The 17580-nt window shown below is 40.4% G+C and overlaps 1 protein-coding gene across 7 annotated transcripts in view; it reads right to left on the reverse strand.

The window, feature by feature from the left end:
• The window catches only part of LOC122554944 (RCC1 and BTB domain-containing protein 2-like), a 68274-nt gene extending 51029 nt beyond the window's left edge, over positions 1 to 17245 (reverse strand). For 2 of the 7 annotated variants that reach the window (XM_043700395.1, XM_043700394.1), the window contains exons 1-4: positions 17161 to 17244; positions 10983 to 11152; positions 9679 to 9829; positions 5931 to 6097 (exon numbers count right to left, since the gene is read on the reverse strand). In XM_043700395.1, the coding sequence (XP_043556330.1) occupies positions 5931 to 6097; positions 9679 to 9829; positions 10983 to 11108 (444 nt within the window). In that variant the 5' untranslated portion in view covers positions 11109 to 11152; positions 17161 to 17244. The other 5 variants (XM_043700389.1, XM_043700391.1, XM_043700390.1 and 2 more) reach the window with 5 other exon arrangements.
• Positions 17246 to 17580: the final 335 nt, after the last annotated feature.

Here is a 17580-nt window from a genome sequence, read left to right on the forward strand (position 1 = left end):
TTAATATCTTTTATCAGAAGATGATTTAAACTCTGTCTGCTCACCAATTTTCTGAAAACAAAACATAAAATTACAATTCTCCTTCTGGTGATGATAGATCCAATACCCTGTCCCAGCATTTGGCAACACTTTCTGGGAATAACAAGACAAAAATATTGGGCAACACAGGGTCTAGTGAAAGAAAGCAACTAAAGGAAATCCATGTTAATAGGGAAATTGTGTTGGGAAAATTGATGGTATTAAAGGCCAACAAATCCCAGGGCCAATGATCTACATACCAGAGTACTTAAGCAAATAAATTGTATATGCATTGGTGGTCATATTTCAAGATTCTATAGATTCTGGAACAGATCCAAAAGATTGGAAAGTAGCTATTGTAATCCTACTATATAAAGAAAGGAGGTAAAGAGACACCAGGAACTACAGACCAGTTTGCCTGATATCGGTATCATGGAATTTATTACGAAAGACTTTACAGCAAAGCAATTGGAAAACAGTGCTAGCAACTGTCAGAGGCAGGATGGATTTACGAAAGGGAAATCATGCATTACAAATCTAATGGAATTTTTCGAAGATGAAACTAGTAGAGTTGATAAAGGGGAGAGTGGATGTGGTTTAATGGATTTTCAGAAGGCTTTCAATAAGGTCCCACATAAGAGATTGACATGTAAAATTAAAGTACATGGGATTGGCAGTAGTTTACTGACATGTATAGAGAACTGGTTGGCAGACAGGAAATATGCAAGTGTAGCAGGCAGTGAAAGTAAATGGTACATTGGTTATCATAGTGGAAATATTCAATTACAGCTGCTGACATGTCTTGTTGCAATTGCACACGTCATTGGTGAGACCACACTTGTGCACTTTTGGCCTCCTTATCTAAGGAAGAATGTTCTGACTGTCGAGTGAGCGCAAGGAAGGTTCACTAGACTGATTGCTGGAATGGCAGGACTGATATATGAAGAGAGATTAGATTGTTAAACTCACTGGAGTTTAGAAGAATGAGGAGGAAATCTCAAGAAAACATATAACATTCTAAAAGGATTAGACAAGGTAAATGTAGGAAGATTGTACCCAAAGACCAAGGTGTCCAGAACCTGGAGTGGCAGTCTAAAGATTGGGGGTTGGCCATTGGCCAGTTGAGGCCAAACAACTGAACGTTTAAAAATAGTTAAATATAGTTCTTGGAGCTGAAGGGATCAAAGGATATGTGGGAAAGCAGGAATAGGTGTGGAGTTAGATGATCATATTGAATTGCAGAACAGGCTTGAAGGGATGAATTACCTACTCCTGCTCCTATTTTCTGTGTTTCTATGGAATAGCAGCAGCCCATCCCATTACATCACACTGAAAACATGAGGTCACAGGCCTGTGATTTCCCACTTGCAGCAAGTGGAGTTCCACACAGGGACTGCCTGATGAGAGATTCCTAAACTGCTTAGACTGACAGGTGACGATGATGGCCAATGTCACCAATTTTACTCTGACCACATATACAGGCCATTATTTCAGTGTATCAATACAAGCTAGTGAAGCACTTTTAAAATTATTTATTTGTATTATGTTTACTCTTTTACAAAAAAGTTGTAAAAATACAAAGATACAGTAGAATAGAGATAATATATATTATATTACAACAGTATTAACAATAAACTACTGACTACTCTACAGAGAACCATCATCTCCTTCTTACTTAACCCAAGTTAAATTAAGAAAAAATTAAATAAAATGAAATGAAATTAAATTACTATTAAATTAAATTAGATTACATTACATTACTCCACTCACTGCACCTCCACCAAAGCTCCCATCCACGAGAGCAACAGTTATTATACACGTATTTACTAACCCTCCTCTCCCTGAGTCCCCAGACCACCAAATTTGGCCCTTAGGGCTGTATAAAGGCCCTAATTAGTATCGCAGATAAATCCATATTAATGTAATTTAGAAAGGGCTGCCACATCTTATAAAATTGCTCTGTTCTATGGTGTACCACATTTGTAAGATAGTTTTGGGGGACATGCTCCATCACAAGTCTATGCCACCCCATAAGACCTGGGTTTTTTTCTGATATCCAGTGCACTAGGACGTTCTTCCTGCCACAGTGTGTAAGAATATTAAATAACCTCTTCCCGTGTTCACCTAGAGAGCATGGTTCGGCAGACCCAAAAGGGATACCAGGTCCGCCTTAACTTCAATTCCCAGGATCCTCTCCAGCTCATTCATGCTGGCACTCCAGTATCCACGAATCTTGTGGCAGGATCAAAAGCAAGATATAAGGGTGCCTGTACTAATTTTACATTTTGGACATCCTGGGGAGGATCCTTTCTTAAACTTTGCTAACCTTTCTGGCGCCATATGGGCCCTGTGAAGGATCTTCAATTGCATCGTTTGTGCGTTATTGCGTATTGAAATTTTCTTCACATTCTCCCATACCTCCTCCCATGTTTCCGATGAGATTTCTTCTCCTAGCTCCTGATTCCAGATCCCATGGAGCCTCTCTATATCCCCCAAGGCACTCCCTCTCTGCAAAAGATATATGGTACTAACCGAAGAGTACTCCCACAGCGGAGCACTCTTCTCTCTATGTCTGACTTGTAGGGCTGAACCAAGAACATGTTTTTTTTCTGTATATAATCCCTAACCTGAAAATATCGGAAGAGGTCCCTACTAGGTATCCCGTATTTCTGACTTAACTGGTTAAAAGAATCAAGAGCTGTCTCTCAAATAAATCTCCCATGCCTTACCCTCCCATGCTTTGAAGCTGGAGTCCATTGACCCCGGCCTAAATCCTGAGGCTCCCACTAATGGGGTGAACAGCGAGGTCTTAAGAAAGTTGCCCTCACCCTGCCACATTTTTCTCCATGCTTTCACAGTATTTAAGATAGGTCGGCTCTCACAATGCTCAGCCACGGATCTCATCTTATGCATAAACAATAAATTAACGAGAGGACACCTTGCCTGTGAGGCCTCAACATCAAGCCATATCGACAGTGAATCCTTATGCGCCCAGTCACCCACATGTGACAATAGGGCGCCTATTTGGTATCTCTTCAGATCTGGAAGATCCACCCACCACCACCCCCACCAATACCCTGCAGAAGTCGCAGCTTAGTCAATTTAATTAGGGATGCCTACAGCACGAAATAAAAGAACCCAAACCAGCCAGTAAAGCTCCGCAGCACCTGACTGGGCAGCAAAAACGGGAGCGTCCTTGTAGGGTGTAATAACATGCATTTTAATCAGGGCTATGTGGTCTAGCAACAATATTGGTAGCCCCTCCCACTGCTGCCAGTCCTCCTATATCCTTTCCAACAGTTGCACAAAGTTAACTCTACACAACTGATGGAAGGGGGGGTAATAAAATTCCCAGGTAGAGAAAATCTTTTTGTGACCACCGAAAAAGAAACTGCGTTCCATTCTCCAACTCAGGCACTTCTACCAATCCTCCCACAGGCATGACTTCCAACTTTGTGAAACTTACGCTGTACCCCAAAAAACTGTTGAATAATTTAAATTTTTGTGCTAGCCGGGGTATAGACTTTTCCGGGTTAACCAGAAACAGAAGGAGATCATCCGCATAAAAAGAGTAATTTTGTGCTCCTCAATTCTTACTTTTGGTGCCACTATTTCAGGGACCTTCCAGATGGCCTCTGCCAGCGGCTCAATTACCAAAGTAAATAGCGGCGAAAGAGGACATCTCTTTCTCGTCGGCTGCCTCTCCCAATACTAAAATTATGCAATTTTACACAGTTCGTGATGACCCCCGCCTTGGGGCCATTATATTAGCACAGCCACCCACTGAGTGAAAGCCCCACCAAGACCAAAACAATCTAGAATACCAAAGAGATATGACCACTCCACTCAATCAAAAGCCTTTTCGGCATCCAGGGTGACCACCAAGCCCAGAATCAATTTCTGCTGACATACTTTCACTATATTCAGTACCCTCCTGATATTATTAGAGGAGCCATGGCCCTTAATGAAACCCATCGGATCTTCTTTGATAATAACAGGCAGTACCTTTTCCAGCCTCGGGGCCAGGACCTTGGATAAAATTTTGGTCTACATTCAATAACGAGATAGGTCTGTACGAGGCACAATCCTCGGGGTCTTTTCCTTTCTTTAAAACGAGGGAGATAATGGCCTCCCTAAAGAAGGGCGGAAGGCAGTCCTGGCTAGACGAGTGACTATAGATGCCCTGAAGTGGCTCAGCCAACATATGTATAAACACCTTGTAAAACTCACTTGGAAACCTGTCTGGGCCAGGTGCTTTGCCACTCTGGAACTGCCATACCACCTCCTGCATCTCTTGTATTGTAAGGGATGCATTTAAAAGGGAGGCCTGCTCTGTGTTTATACCGGGGAGGTCCAGGTTTTCAAAAAAGGGTTCCATTCTCGCTACTGCACCCCACAGCCCTCCGACAGAATAACACTGCACAGAATTCCTGAAATCCAGCATTAATACCAGCTCTCTCCATAATAGATACAATGGACTGCGCAGCACTTTTCTTCCTAGCCAGATAAGCCGGGTATCTATGGCACAAAGCCCAACACAGCAGACTTTTCAGGCCGCCACCATCTTGCACCCCCCCCCCCCCCCCCCCCTCCCCCCACTGAAGCACTTCCTACACAACAAAAATATGCTATATCTCGAATGGAAAAGCCAGAACCAAAATCTTACTGTATCAGCAACATAAGAAAACATTAGTATTAGTTCCTGAATGCAGAACAGAAGTATGGGATCACAAACCTTTTTACAGCAAGTGATTCTGCACTTTAATACAATATTAATTCTGCTTCCCCACCAATCAGAGAAAAAGATTTTTTTAAGAACAAGTATAAACAGGAAACAAAATGGAATATATATTCAAACAGTTTTGCATAACAATAAAAATATTAACAACTTTCAAATCTGTACTAAATATAATTTAAAAGCTACAATGTTGATAAATTATGAGCCTAATAAAACCAGTGAACAGTGAATAATTGTCACACAGAAATATTTTAGATAGTTTCTGGCTTAACTGATGTTTCAACACCCAGCTGGGCAGTTTTGTACACCTCAAACCATACATCTTGTAGCAAAAATAGAGGAGGGCAACGAGGCAAGAAGAACTGAATAAAAACCATTCTGTCAACTAATCAAAAAGTGAAAAGGTGACATAGCTAAAGAATGTCAAGGATTGAAAATTGAGTGAGCATTTTTCTTTTAAACTGGCCTCCACTGGGAAGAGATCTGTAAATAATCAGTGTACACTAAAGTGGAAGCTGGATTTGGTACTGACCTCCAAATCCCAGGACAATCGCGCTAGGAAAAAGTAAATGCAGGTCAGATCTTGCACAACTGCATTGTGAATTTAAATAATGCTTCTAATGTTACAAAATAACAGAGAAGCACTATTAGTCATAAAAATGGTACTAAGCCAAAATAGAAAAAACTATATAAGGAGCGGTGGCTAGAGATATGATCAGAAGGATGATTCTTAAAGTATTTCTTATAGGAAGAGAGGTAGAAAATCAAAGGTTCAAGGAGGAACCTTTAGAGCTTCAGGCCTGCATAGCTACAGACATGGCTGCAACGCTGAGACACAAAACAGTATAGATCTCCAGAGGTTTGTAAGGAAGGCCACAGAGCAGCCCAAGACTGCTGACCTTCAAAACAAAGTACCAGTTAAACAAGGCTTGCTGATTTACACACGCACCAACACCCATTTCCTTCCAACTTTCGATTCATATTTGGATGTATTCGTCTGCAATTTGGAAGAGTCTATAGTGATAGCAATTTCAACAATCCATCCAAAGGAATGCCGTCATAGCTAATTCACTTTCTTACAAACTCCTAAAACAGGGATGTTTGAAGAATTATGGTACAGAAAGTATTTTTTTGAAATAAACATCGCTTTTCTCCATACAAAGATTTTACTCACTTCTCCATCAGATGTCAGAATCATAGAATGATGGGATCCACATGCCACCTCGATTACTTTCTTGTGGAGCAAATTTGTGGAAATCTGACAAGGAGATAAACCTTGAGTTGTTGTCCCATTTCCTAGCTGACTGTAACCATTATTGCCCCAGGCATAAACTTCTCCATCTGCAAACCAAGAAGAATTTTTTTTTAAGTTCTGACAAAGAATCATTGGACTCGAAAAGTTAATTCTGTTTTTGTCTCAACAGATGCTGTCAGACCTGTGTTTCTCCAGCAGTCTAATAAGTTTCTAAAAACAAAAAAGAGTCAGATGTACAACACAGAAACAGACCCTTCAGTCCAACTCATTCACGCTAACCAAATATTCTAAATGTATCTAGTCCCATTTGCCAGCGTTTGGCCCGTATCCCTCTAAACCATTTCTATTCATATACTCATCCAGATGTCTTTTAAATGTTGTAATTGTACTAGCCTCCACTACTTCCTCTGGCAGTTGCCCCTTAGGTCGCTTTAAAATTTTTCCCCTCACCCCTAAAACCTATGCCCTCTAGTTTTGGACTCCCCTACCCTGGGGAAAAGATCTGATTATTCACCCTATCCATTGCCCCTCATGATTTTATAAACTTTTGTAAGGTCACCCCTCAGCCATCGACATTCCAGAGAAAACCTATTCAGCCTCTCCCTACACCACAAACCCTCCAAACTTGGCAACATCCTTGTAAATCTTTTCTGAACCCTTTCAAGTTTCACAGCATTTTTTCTATTACAGGGAGACCAGAATTGAATACAGTATTCCAAAAGTGGAATGTCGTAATCAATATCCTGTATCACCACGACATGACTCCCAACTTGTACACCCAATGCACTGATCAATAAAGGCAAGCACATCAAACGCCTTCTTCACTGTCTACCTGTAACTCCACTTTCAAAGAACTATGAACCTGCACCCCAAAGTCTGTTTGTTCGGCAACACTTCAGGACCTTACCATTAAATTAACACGTCCTGCCCTGATTTACCGCACCAAAATGTAGCATCTCATTTATTAAAATTAAACTCCATCTGCCAATCTTGAACCCATTTACCCATTTGACAATACAGAAATGTTTAATAATTTGCGCAAACTGTTTTTGAAGAAGTCTGAAGAAAACATCCTTATAACTTCACCAGATATTTCAGTGAATACATTAAGGACGAGTAATATCATCAATATATTAAAAAGGTTAAAGTTGCACAAAGTACAGTTACTGGGTTGTGAACAAGGTTCGCTCACAAGTCAATTCATCTGCAAGTCAAACACAACGTAGTACAATTTAAAACAGCCATTTGTAAGTACAGAAAATGTTTATATGTCGGGCCGTTAAAATTATACCCCATTATGGTATTGCGTTTGTAGTTTGAGGAACCCTGTACTATGTTGCCCAAATTAGTATTTTTTTCAATGTACCAATTTCTATTTGCTTCTTTAAAATCTCCTATCCTGCTTTTGAAGGCACTAACTCACTAAAGTGCAGTTCTCCGTGTACTGGCCACTCTTAGGTCCAAGTCCGTCACTAGAGCTTTCATAGGAAGAATTGCAGATTATTTAACTGCTGTAAACCTTACCTTGAAGCCCTACCCTAGTCCAGTTGGAATTATGTAATCAAACGTTATAGTAATAGTCATGGTTCTGGCTAAAACTGCATTCCCCATCCCTAACTCAGGATTTTTGGTCAAATACTGCACCCAACAGCCACCAAGAATCTGAGTAAATAATTCTCACAGAACAGGAGAAAGTGAGGACTGCAGATGCTGGAGATCAGAGCTGAAAAATGTGTTGCTGGAAAAGCGCAGCAGTTCAGGCAGCATCCAAGGAGCAGGAGAATCGATATTTCGGGCATAAGCCCTTCTTCAGGAAAATGGCTGAAGAGCTTCAAGGCGGAGGAGATGACCTGGGGGGGTGAAGTGAGAGAGGGACTCACTGAAATCCTTGTAGAGGGAGGAAGAGAGCTTCTTCAAGGAAGGCATCCTTGCAAGAGGATTCGCAGTAGGTTAAAATCAACTAGGAGAAAGTGAGGACTGCAGATGCTGGAGATCAGAGCTGAAAAATGTGTTGCTGGAAAAGCGCAGCAGGTCAGGCAGCATCCAAGAAGCAGGAGAATCGACGTTTCGGGCATAAGCCCTTCTTCAGGAAAACAGTTTGGCTGCATAACACCTGTGTTCATTTTAGGCATAATGACTGCCCAAATGTTTAAGGTTACGTATAAAATAATGCCATAGAACATAGAACATTACAGCGCAGTACAGGCCCTGTCATACTAATCTGAAGCCCATCCCACTTACACTATTCCATGTACGTCCATTTGCCTGTCCAATGACGACTTAATGCACTTAAAGTTGGCGAATCTACTACCGTTGCAGGCAAAGCATTCCATACCCTTACTACTCTCTGAGTAAAGAAACTACCTCTGACATCTGTCTTATACCTACCTCTGACATCTGTCTTAACCCTTATCCTATCCACCAACAACTTCTCATGAATCCTCCTGGCTCTTCTGAGCTCTCTCTTTAGGTCTTTCCTGACTTCCTTGTAACCCAACTCACGCTGCCAGTTCACGCACTTTATTTCGGATGCTCCTCACGTTGAAGTACTCACACTTCAAACCAGGTTCTCAGTTGCCAGTATGGGAACTCCCTACTCTTATCCTCTTCTGTATCTATCCTACAATTTTGGTTCCCATCTCCCATCCACCTTAATAGCTTTAGCGAATTTCCCACCCAGGATATTGGTACCCCTCTGGTTTAGACGAAGACCATCCTGCTTGTAGAAGTCCCACCTACCCCAGAAAGAGCTCCAATTATCCAAAAACGCGAAACCCTCCCTCCTGCACCATCCTTGTAGCCACGTGTTCAACTCCTTTCTCTCCCTATTCCTCACCTCACTAGCACATGGCACGGGCAGCAAACCAGAGAAAACAACTGTTTGTCCTAGCTCTAAGCTTCCATCCTAGCTCCCTGAATTTCTGCCTCAAGTCCCCATCTCTCTTCCGACCTATGTCATTGGTGCCAATGTGGACCATGACTTGGGGCTGCTCTCCCTCCTCACGAAGGATCCCAAAAACACGATCAGAGACATTACAGACCCTGGCACCCGGGAGGCAACACACCAACCATGAGTCTCTCTCGTTCCCACAGAATCTCCTATCTGTCCCCCTAACTATCGAGTCCCCAGTGACTACTGCTCTCCATCATGAAACCTTATTTTATAATGAATTAAGCAAGTCACAACTTAGAAGATTAGAAACCAGAAGATATAAAGATTAATACACACGAGAGATTAATAAGCATATATTATGAAATGACTCAAGCCTTATTATATGGTCAAATGCTTTAGCATTCAATTTCACTAAACACCAAGTTTGACGTTGATGTTGTAAAATCAATGATCAAACATATACATTTATTCATTGTAGGTTAAAACACAATGATTTCCTGTTAGGCAAAAGGCCTAATTGAAATTTAAATATTCACTTAGATTAAGTAAAACAGCTGAAGATCTAACAATGTTTTACTGAAGTTACAATCATTACAAGTTCCTCCAAGTTCCAAGTAGAATTAGCTGGAGTTACTTACCTGAAACTTAAATTAAAATGCTGAAACTAAAGGAATTCTCCAGCTGGCAGCAGCTTTCTCAGAGCATTTGTCAAAACAATACAGCTGAGCAGTACAGGTATTATTCATACTTTCTTTGTTTATCAAAATGTATTACCTGAAGTTGTAAGCACCACATGGGGTCCACTCCCATAACTTAGATGAGTGATCTTCTTACCACACAGAATGTTTATTTTCCTGGGCTCAATTGTGCTCTGAATATCTCCAGTTCCTAAACAGCCACTGCAGTTAGTACCAAAGGCAAACACCTGTTATAGAAACAAGACTGAAGTCAAATCTAAACTTTTTAGCCAGTTTTGTAATGCTTAACGTTTTAACTTATTTCTCAGGAACAGATTGAACACATCATTTCTCAACAAATGACATCCCACAGATCTCTGCACCTGGCACACCACCATGTCCAATTAATATTTTCATCCATATAGTAACATAATATTTTCAAACATTTTGATGGATAAAATAGTTTAAGACAGAATAAGATAGGACGGATCGTAGAAAGAAATTTGTCCTCCTTTGTTGGATACAGAATTCTTAATCTCACTCTGTTGAAAGCAATGAGACTTCAATAACAATTAAACCATTAGGTACCATTGAATATCGGCTGTTTAACAACAAACAAAAGCAGTAGCTTTGCTGGCTTTCTAGACCACGCATTACACCTACTACTGCGTCATTCATACTACATACTGCTAAAGGAAAACAGAGAATGGGAAATGTAAAAACAAAACAAAATAGCCAATGTCTGGAATAAAAGAAAAATATGTTGGAAACATTGGCTGGATCAGGCAACATCTGTGAAGAGAGAAATGCGAGGTTTAATGTTTCTGGTCAATGAGTTCTTTTCAGAGCCAGTTCAGGGAGATTCAAACTTAAAGCAAACCAGGAAGTAATACATCAGCAATTGAAAAAAGTATTTTTTAAATTTTGAAGTTCAACATGAAGGAAGCATTTCCATTTTATAGTCACAGCATTACTGCAAACTTTTTATTAACTGGTACGAATGAACCAGGAATGCACCAGTTGATCAAATAATCAAGAGGTCCACATAATCAATGTAAAAACACACATTAAGTAGTAGAAAGATAATGCAGGGGATATAGATCACTGTTAAGTAATTTATGCTTAAGTAAAGTAAATAATAATGAAACTTTGCCTTAAACAAAACTTACCGGCAGACAGCCTTCTCATTCGCACTCTCAACTGACTACTCAGACATCAGAGATTACGAGAATACGGTATTTCAATTATATAATTTTTGCCGGTTTATAGAGTATGCTGGTTCATTAGGAGTCAGTTTAAAAAGTTTGCTTACTTCAAAGGAAACATCTTTTCATATCAATTTTGAGTCAATAATTATGAATCAGGATGTGTGACTTGAGATGGCTAGAGAAAGGATATTACCTCATCATTTTCTGTAACATACAAGGTCTCATTACCAGACGTGCCAAAGACACAGGCCAGACGAATTGAGCGGAGGTCTTGTGGTGGAAGCAAGGCAAATAACGGCCACTTCCCAACATCCACCATGACAAGACTCTCAGTGCAGTGCTACACAGAGTGACAAAGACGACCTGGAAAGATCCAAAATAACAGAAGTAAATACTCGTTAATCTCATCAGTGCTCTTATTTTCAGTTCATGATGAAACTGTAAACTTGGAGGTGAAAAAAAGCTATCTGCTACTTAATTGCAGATTTGATTCCGGAGTCTAATGAGACTCCCGAATGCAGTTTCACTAGGTGAAGAGAGTTTCAGATGGGGTGGGGTGCTGTGCTCACAGGTGGGGATACAGAGTGCAATCGAGTCATTCCAAATTCCTTTTGGTGAGTAGGTTCGTAAAAGCACTGATAGAAACCTAGTAAGTTTCAACTACCTGCCTCGGATTGCTTGTAGCTTGGGAAGACAAGAAGAAATAAAAAAATGTAATATGGATAATATCTTAAGAAAACTACAATTCATAATTAAGTCTACTTTGACTTGGACAGACCTTTAGGCATTTGCAGACAAATAACATGAGAAAAAATATAATTGTACAAAATCTATCATTACATACATTCATGAAATCTCTTCAAACATTTACATTCTTTTACATCTCTTCTAAAAGTCCTCTCTTATGGAACACATTTACAAATGAAATGGAAGCCCACAAATCCAAGGGACCATTTTAATTTGCTCTCCTAACTAATAACCATCTAAAGGAGTGGTACAATGAAAAGGGTTTTAGCTCCTACATACACATAAGCTTCCTTTATGGCTTTTCCAGTGCCCCAGGCAAAAAGAGGGTAATTTACTGTGAACTTCACACAAAGGAATGGCCCCTGCACTCAAACCAATTGAAGAATAACAAAACTTCTATTTCATGATCCCAACATGTCCCAAAGTTCTTTGTGATCAAGTAAGTACTTTTGCAGTATAACGACAATTATAATTTAGGGAAACTTGGCATACAATTTGCACACAACAGTATTTACAAATCATGAGATAGACAACGGTTTTTAAAATAACGTTGTTTGAAGGACTAATATTGGCAGGACCCAAAAAGAACTCACCAGCTCTTGTGATCTTAAGTTTTACAGCCACCTGTAGAAGCAGATGTGACCACAATTTAAAACTGCATAGTACTGCACTGGATTGGCCATCTACATTATGTACTAGGTCATGGAAGAGAGCTTAAAACCACAATCTTCCAACTGAGAAATTACACTAGTATCATAGCCAAGATGTCACTACCTAGTGCAATGCATCAAGTGAGATTCTGCCAGGGTACTGCACTTCAACAAATTAATCTTTACAGCTAATGAAGTCTAACACAAAGGTGATGTAAGACTACAGGAATATGAACTTTTTATTGCAAAAGGATTTGAGTACAGGACTAGTGAAGACTTGCTTCAATTATACAGGAGCTTGATTAGATTGCACCTGTGGAGAAGCATAGTCAATATTTCAGGTCAGAACCTTTCAAGACACGACTCCCCTTCTCCTCTGATGCTGCTTGACCTGCTGTGCTTTTTCCAGCTGCATTCTTCATCCACTCTGATTCTCCAGCATCTGCAGTCCTCACTATCTCCTAGATTGTAGCTGGAATACTTTGTGCAGTTTTAGTTTTCTTATCTTAGCAAAAATATTACTGCTATAGAGGGAATGCAACGAGGATTCACCAGACTTCTCCGAGGATGGCAAAACTGTCCGACAAAGAGAGAATGGGCAAACTGAGCCTGTATTCTCTAGACTTTCAATGAGTGAGAGGTGATCTCATTGATAATTGCAAAATACTTAAAAGGATAGACAGAGTAAATCCAATTACAAATGCGGAAGTCTAAAATCAGGGGGCACAATTTAAAGATATTCTCATTTAGGAAAAATGAGAAGAAATTATTTTAATCAGAGTGTCATGAATCTATTAAATTTTCTACCCCAAACAGCTATGGAAGCTCAGATTTTAAGTGTAATTAGAGTAAAGTTTGATGGATTTCTGATTACCAATGACATGAAGTGGTATGGCGATAGTATGAGTAAAAGACATTCAAATGTTTAAACGTTTGGAAATTTCCATTGTGATTATAGATTGGAGAAGAGGGGATTGATTTCCATGGAGAAGGCCAAGATTGACGGTGACAAAAATCACAAGGGGTATGGACAAAGTTGACTTGGAGAACCTAGCCCACTCATGAACAGGTCAAGAATGAGAGAGCATTGACTTAAAGTGATAGGCAAAAGAAACAAAAGCAATACAACAAAAGCATTTCCACAGAAAATGTTATAGAGTCATGCAGCCCAATACATCCATGCCAACGAAGTTTTCTAAACTGAACTAGTCCCATTTTACGGTGTTTGGTCCACATCCCTCTAAACAATTCCCATCCATGTATCTGCTCAAATGTCTTTTAAATGTTGTATTTGGATCCACCTCTACCACTTCATCTGGCACTTTGTTCAACTACCCTCTGTGAAAATGTTGCCCTTTAAGTCTCTTCAATCTTTCCCCTCTCACCTCAAAACTATTCCCTCAAGTTTTGGATGCCCCTATCCTGGGGAAAAGACCTTGGCTCTTTAATTTGGAGATGCCGGTGTTGGATTGGGGTGGACAAAGTTAATAATCACACAACACCAGGTTATAGTCCAACAGGTTTAATTGGAAGCACTAGCTTTCGGAGCTCTGCTCCTTCATCAGGCAATTCCTTTTTTTCCTTAACTCTCATTCCTCTAACATACCAAATTTACTTGCAAGAGATTGCTGGAGATTTGTGATTTACAACACTCTATTTTATCTCATTTTGAGTTTCATTCTCAGCTTTGCACCTTACTTATCACATTTCTGATTCTTATTGAAGATTTTTGACCAATAAAAGCAGGGAAGTTATGTTGAACCTTGATAGGCTCTAGTTAGGCCACAGCAAGAATGGTGCATCTAGTTCTGGTCATCACACTTCAGTAAGATGGCTAGAGTCCTTGTCAAAGCATAGAGGAGATTTAACAGAATGGTTCCAAGGATCAGTTCGAAGAATTTTAGTTACACGATTAGGTTGGAGTAACTTCGGTTGTTCACTTGATAGCAAGTCAGCTTTGATAGAAGTGTACAACGTTACAACAAGTTTAGGTAAGATATATAAAGAAAAGCTGTTCTCATTAAATGATGGCACAGGCACTAAGCAATATAGGTTTCAAGATTTTGGGTAAGTAGCACATGGTATGAGGTGTGGTCACATGAGAAAACTCAGCATTTTCCTGATTTTAGCACATTTCTGTGTTGCAATCTCTGATAGCTGATGTTTAAAGAGGAGATGTGATGCATTTTGATAGGATGAACATTGAAAGACAACACAAAATAGGGGGCAAAACTCTATAATGAGTTGAGGAGAGCAAAAGGACCAATGTATGTGTGCACAGTTCACTGAAAGTTGCAGGACAGTTGGGAAGAGCAGTTAATAAAGCATCATGTTTTTGGCTGTATCAATTGGGGCAAGGTAGTGATGTTGAACTTGTATGAGACATTTGTTAGACTTCAGCTAGTGTATTGTGTATAATTGTAAATGCCACATTGCTGTGGTTCTGTTCGCTGAGCTGGAAGTTTTTGTTGCAAACGTTTCGTCCCCTGCCACATTGTATGAAAGATGAGAATACATTATAGAGTGCAGAAGCAATTTACAAGAATTGTTCCAGGAATGAAAAACTTCAGTTGAGGATAGATTTAAGAAACTGAGGCTGTTCTCCTTCAAGAGAAGGCTGAGAGGGGATTTGATAAAACTTTTTCAAATCGTGAACACACTGAACAGAGTAGATAGGAAGAAGCTGTTTCCACTCAAAAGAAAAAAGAACAAGGGGACATAGATCTAAGGTGATGCGCAAAGGAAGCAAGGGTGATGTGAGAAAAAATATTTCACAGAGCAACCAGTATGGAATTTACTGCCATGAAATGTGCTGAAAGCAGATTGTACCATTCAAGACAGTTTTGGATGATTATTTGGATATAAATGACAAGCAGGAACATGGAGAAAAGGCAGGAGACCGGCACAAGATATCCAAACCAATGCAATCACAACAGGCCTAATGGCCTCCTTCTGTGCTGTAACAATTCTGAGAAAGCAGGACCAGCATACTATTTTAGATGATCACCCATTGTCATGTTAAATTGGTAACCCTTGAAGGGCCAAAAGGTCTACTCCTGCTCCTATTTTCTGTGTTGCTCTGCTCCTAAATAAGGCCCCTATAGAATATAGAACAGTACAGCACAGGAACAGGTTCTTGGGCCCACTAGGTCTGTGCCGACCATGATGCCATTCTAATCCCAATGGCTGCGCATGGTCTGTATCCTCTATTCCCTGCCTGTTCGTGTGTCCATCCAAATGCCTCAAACATTGGTATAGTATCTGCTTCTACCATCTGCCTAGCAGTGCATTTCTGGCACCCACTAACCTCTGTGTAACAAAACTTATCTCGCACATCTCCTTTAAACCTTCCCCCTCTCACTTTAAACCTATGCCCCTAGTATTTGACATTTCCACCCTGCGAAAAAAAGACTCCAACTATCCATGCCTCTCAAGTTTATACACTTCTGCCTGTCTGCTCCTCAGTCTCTGATGCTTTAGCAAAAAAAAATCCAAGTTTGTCCAATCTCTCCTCATAGCTAATACACTCCAATCCATGCAACATCCTGACAAACCTCTTTTGCACCCTCTCCAAAGGTTCCATTCTTCCTATAAATGTTCTCATCAAAAATTCCACAATTTCTCAGGTCAACTTCAAACACCACAATGAGGATTTGTTGGAGGTGTTGCAAATTTCTTCAGACCTTGTAGCTCTAATTTTACCAACTTACTGCAATTTTGTTCCTAAGATCCTTGAGGCAACTCAAATGTCAACACAATGACCAATAGTTTGCAAAGCTAATGCTGTCATAAGTTTGTAGAGCATCAGTCACCACCACACTCCTGTATTGCAGCAAGACCTGGACTGAGTACCAGTGACACGTTAGAGCATAAGAGAAATATGACCAGTAATTTATGTATCACATCAGTCAGATTCAAGGGCAGGATATCAAACAAATACTGCACTTGTATCATTCCTGAAGTCAACTGCACAAACTTTCAGGCAAAATTTCTGCAATATTAAATTCAATTAACTGGTCACCATGGCCAGATGGTCACTGCCAACTCTTATCTTCTCAACTTTGAAACTGCCAGCCTTCGCGGGGAACATACAAGAGCTATAAAGAAGGTGAAGCTTTATTCAAAGCATAGTATTTATTGACATTAACGCCAGGGACAAGCTCACTACACAATGATGAAAATTTATCCATCCAGCTTTAACGTGATTTGATTCACAGCATCCTAATTACAAAGTATAGTTGCTGCAGGAAGAAAAAAAGCAAATCCTGCACTCACGTTCTCACTTCAGCAAGCTTCCTGGTCCAAGTGCTCAGAGGTCAATGGGTACAGAATTGCTTGTTTGATCATAAAACTACCTTTAGTTGAAACTCAGGACATTGGGTACACATCATCCCCTAATTGACGAACAATTATAGGCATCTAAAAAGCATCAATCCACAGGATCTTGTCAACAGAGACATGTTCAAACAGAATCCCAAAAGCCCAGGATCCAATCATTTGGCTACAACTACGTCTCTATTACCAGCTAAAACCATTAATCATCGAGAGATTTTTTGAGGGTTGGGAGATAAGTTAATGTTGGATTTTTTTTGGGGGGGGGGTGTTTAAAGTTTTTAAAGGATATAGTGCTACTACTTCGAAAAGCACTTTGATAGAAAAATTTCTATTCAGCCAAGACCAAAACAGCGCAAAGTCTGCATCCCAAATTTGTAGACATTCTGGAACACATAGGCCGCTGGACATGTCCTGGTGATACTTAGTAATCTTTTAACATATAAAGAACACGATAGGATAGACAGAAATTCTCACCCACACAGTAATAATAACTTTTTGTTGATTACAATATTAACAGAGTATTTATGCTTGTGGAAGACCCTTTATGAAAGCATATACTGTATCCTTACTAAACAGGTTGAGCAAAAGGTGTCTGTTTATGACGAGAGGAATTGTATTTCCCGCACTTACAAAACTTACATTCGGATAACGTAAACAAACAGGCCCGAACCCGTTCTTCGACTCGATTACTCTTCCCATCTCCTAGGCTGGACGGATCGAGTGCCGAGCGAGCCGATCCGCGTGGGAAACTGCGAAGACCAATCAGGGTCCAGCAGCCGCCGTCACGCGCCGGATTTAGAACACGGCCGCTCGAATCCCAACGGCCGCTGTCTCGAGGCGAAGGGCCGGCACCTTTTGCATTCTGCAGCACTGGCGGAGCGGCGGCTTCAAAGGACGCTGCGTTCGGCGACAACATATGCAGGTTGCGGCAGCTAGGCTGCAGGGAGCCTGGACTTGTAAACAAGAGCATGACCATCGTATGGCATACAATTCAAAAGAGGAGAGTCATGTTGCTGAGCTGAGAGGTCCATCAAGTTACATAGAGAGTTGCAAAGAGGC

The sequence above is a fragment of the Chiloscyllium plagiosum genome, chromosome 12 (assembly GCF_004010195.1).
Source record: "Chiloscyllium plagiosum isolate BGI_BamShark_2017 chromosome 12, ASM401019v2, whole genome shotgun sequence".
Lineage (NCBI taxonomy): Eukaryota > Metazoa > Chordata > Chondrichthyes > Orectolobiformes > Hemiscylliidae > Chiloscyllium > Chiloscyllium plagiosum.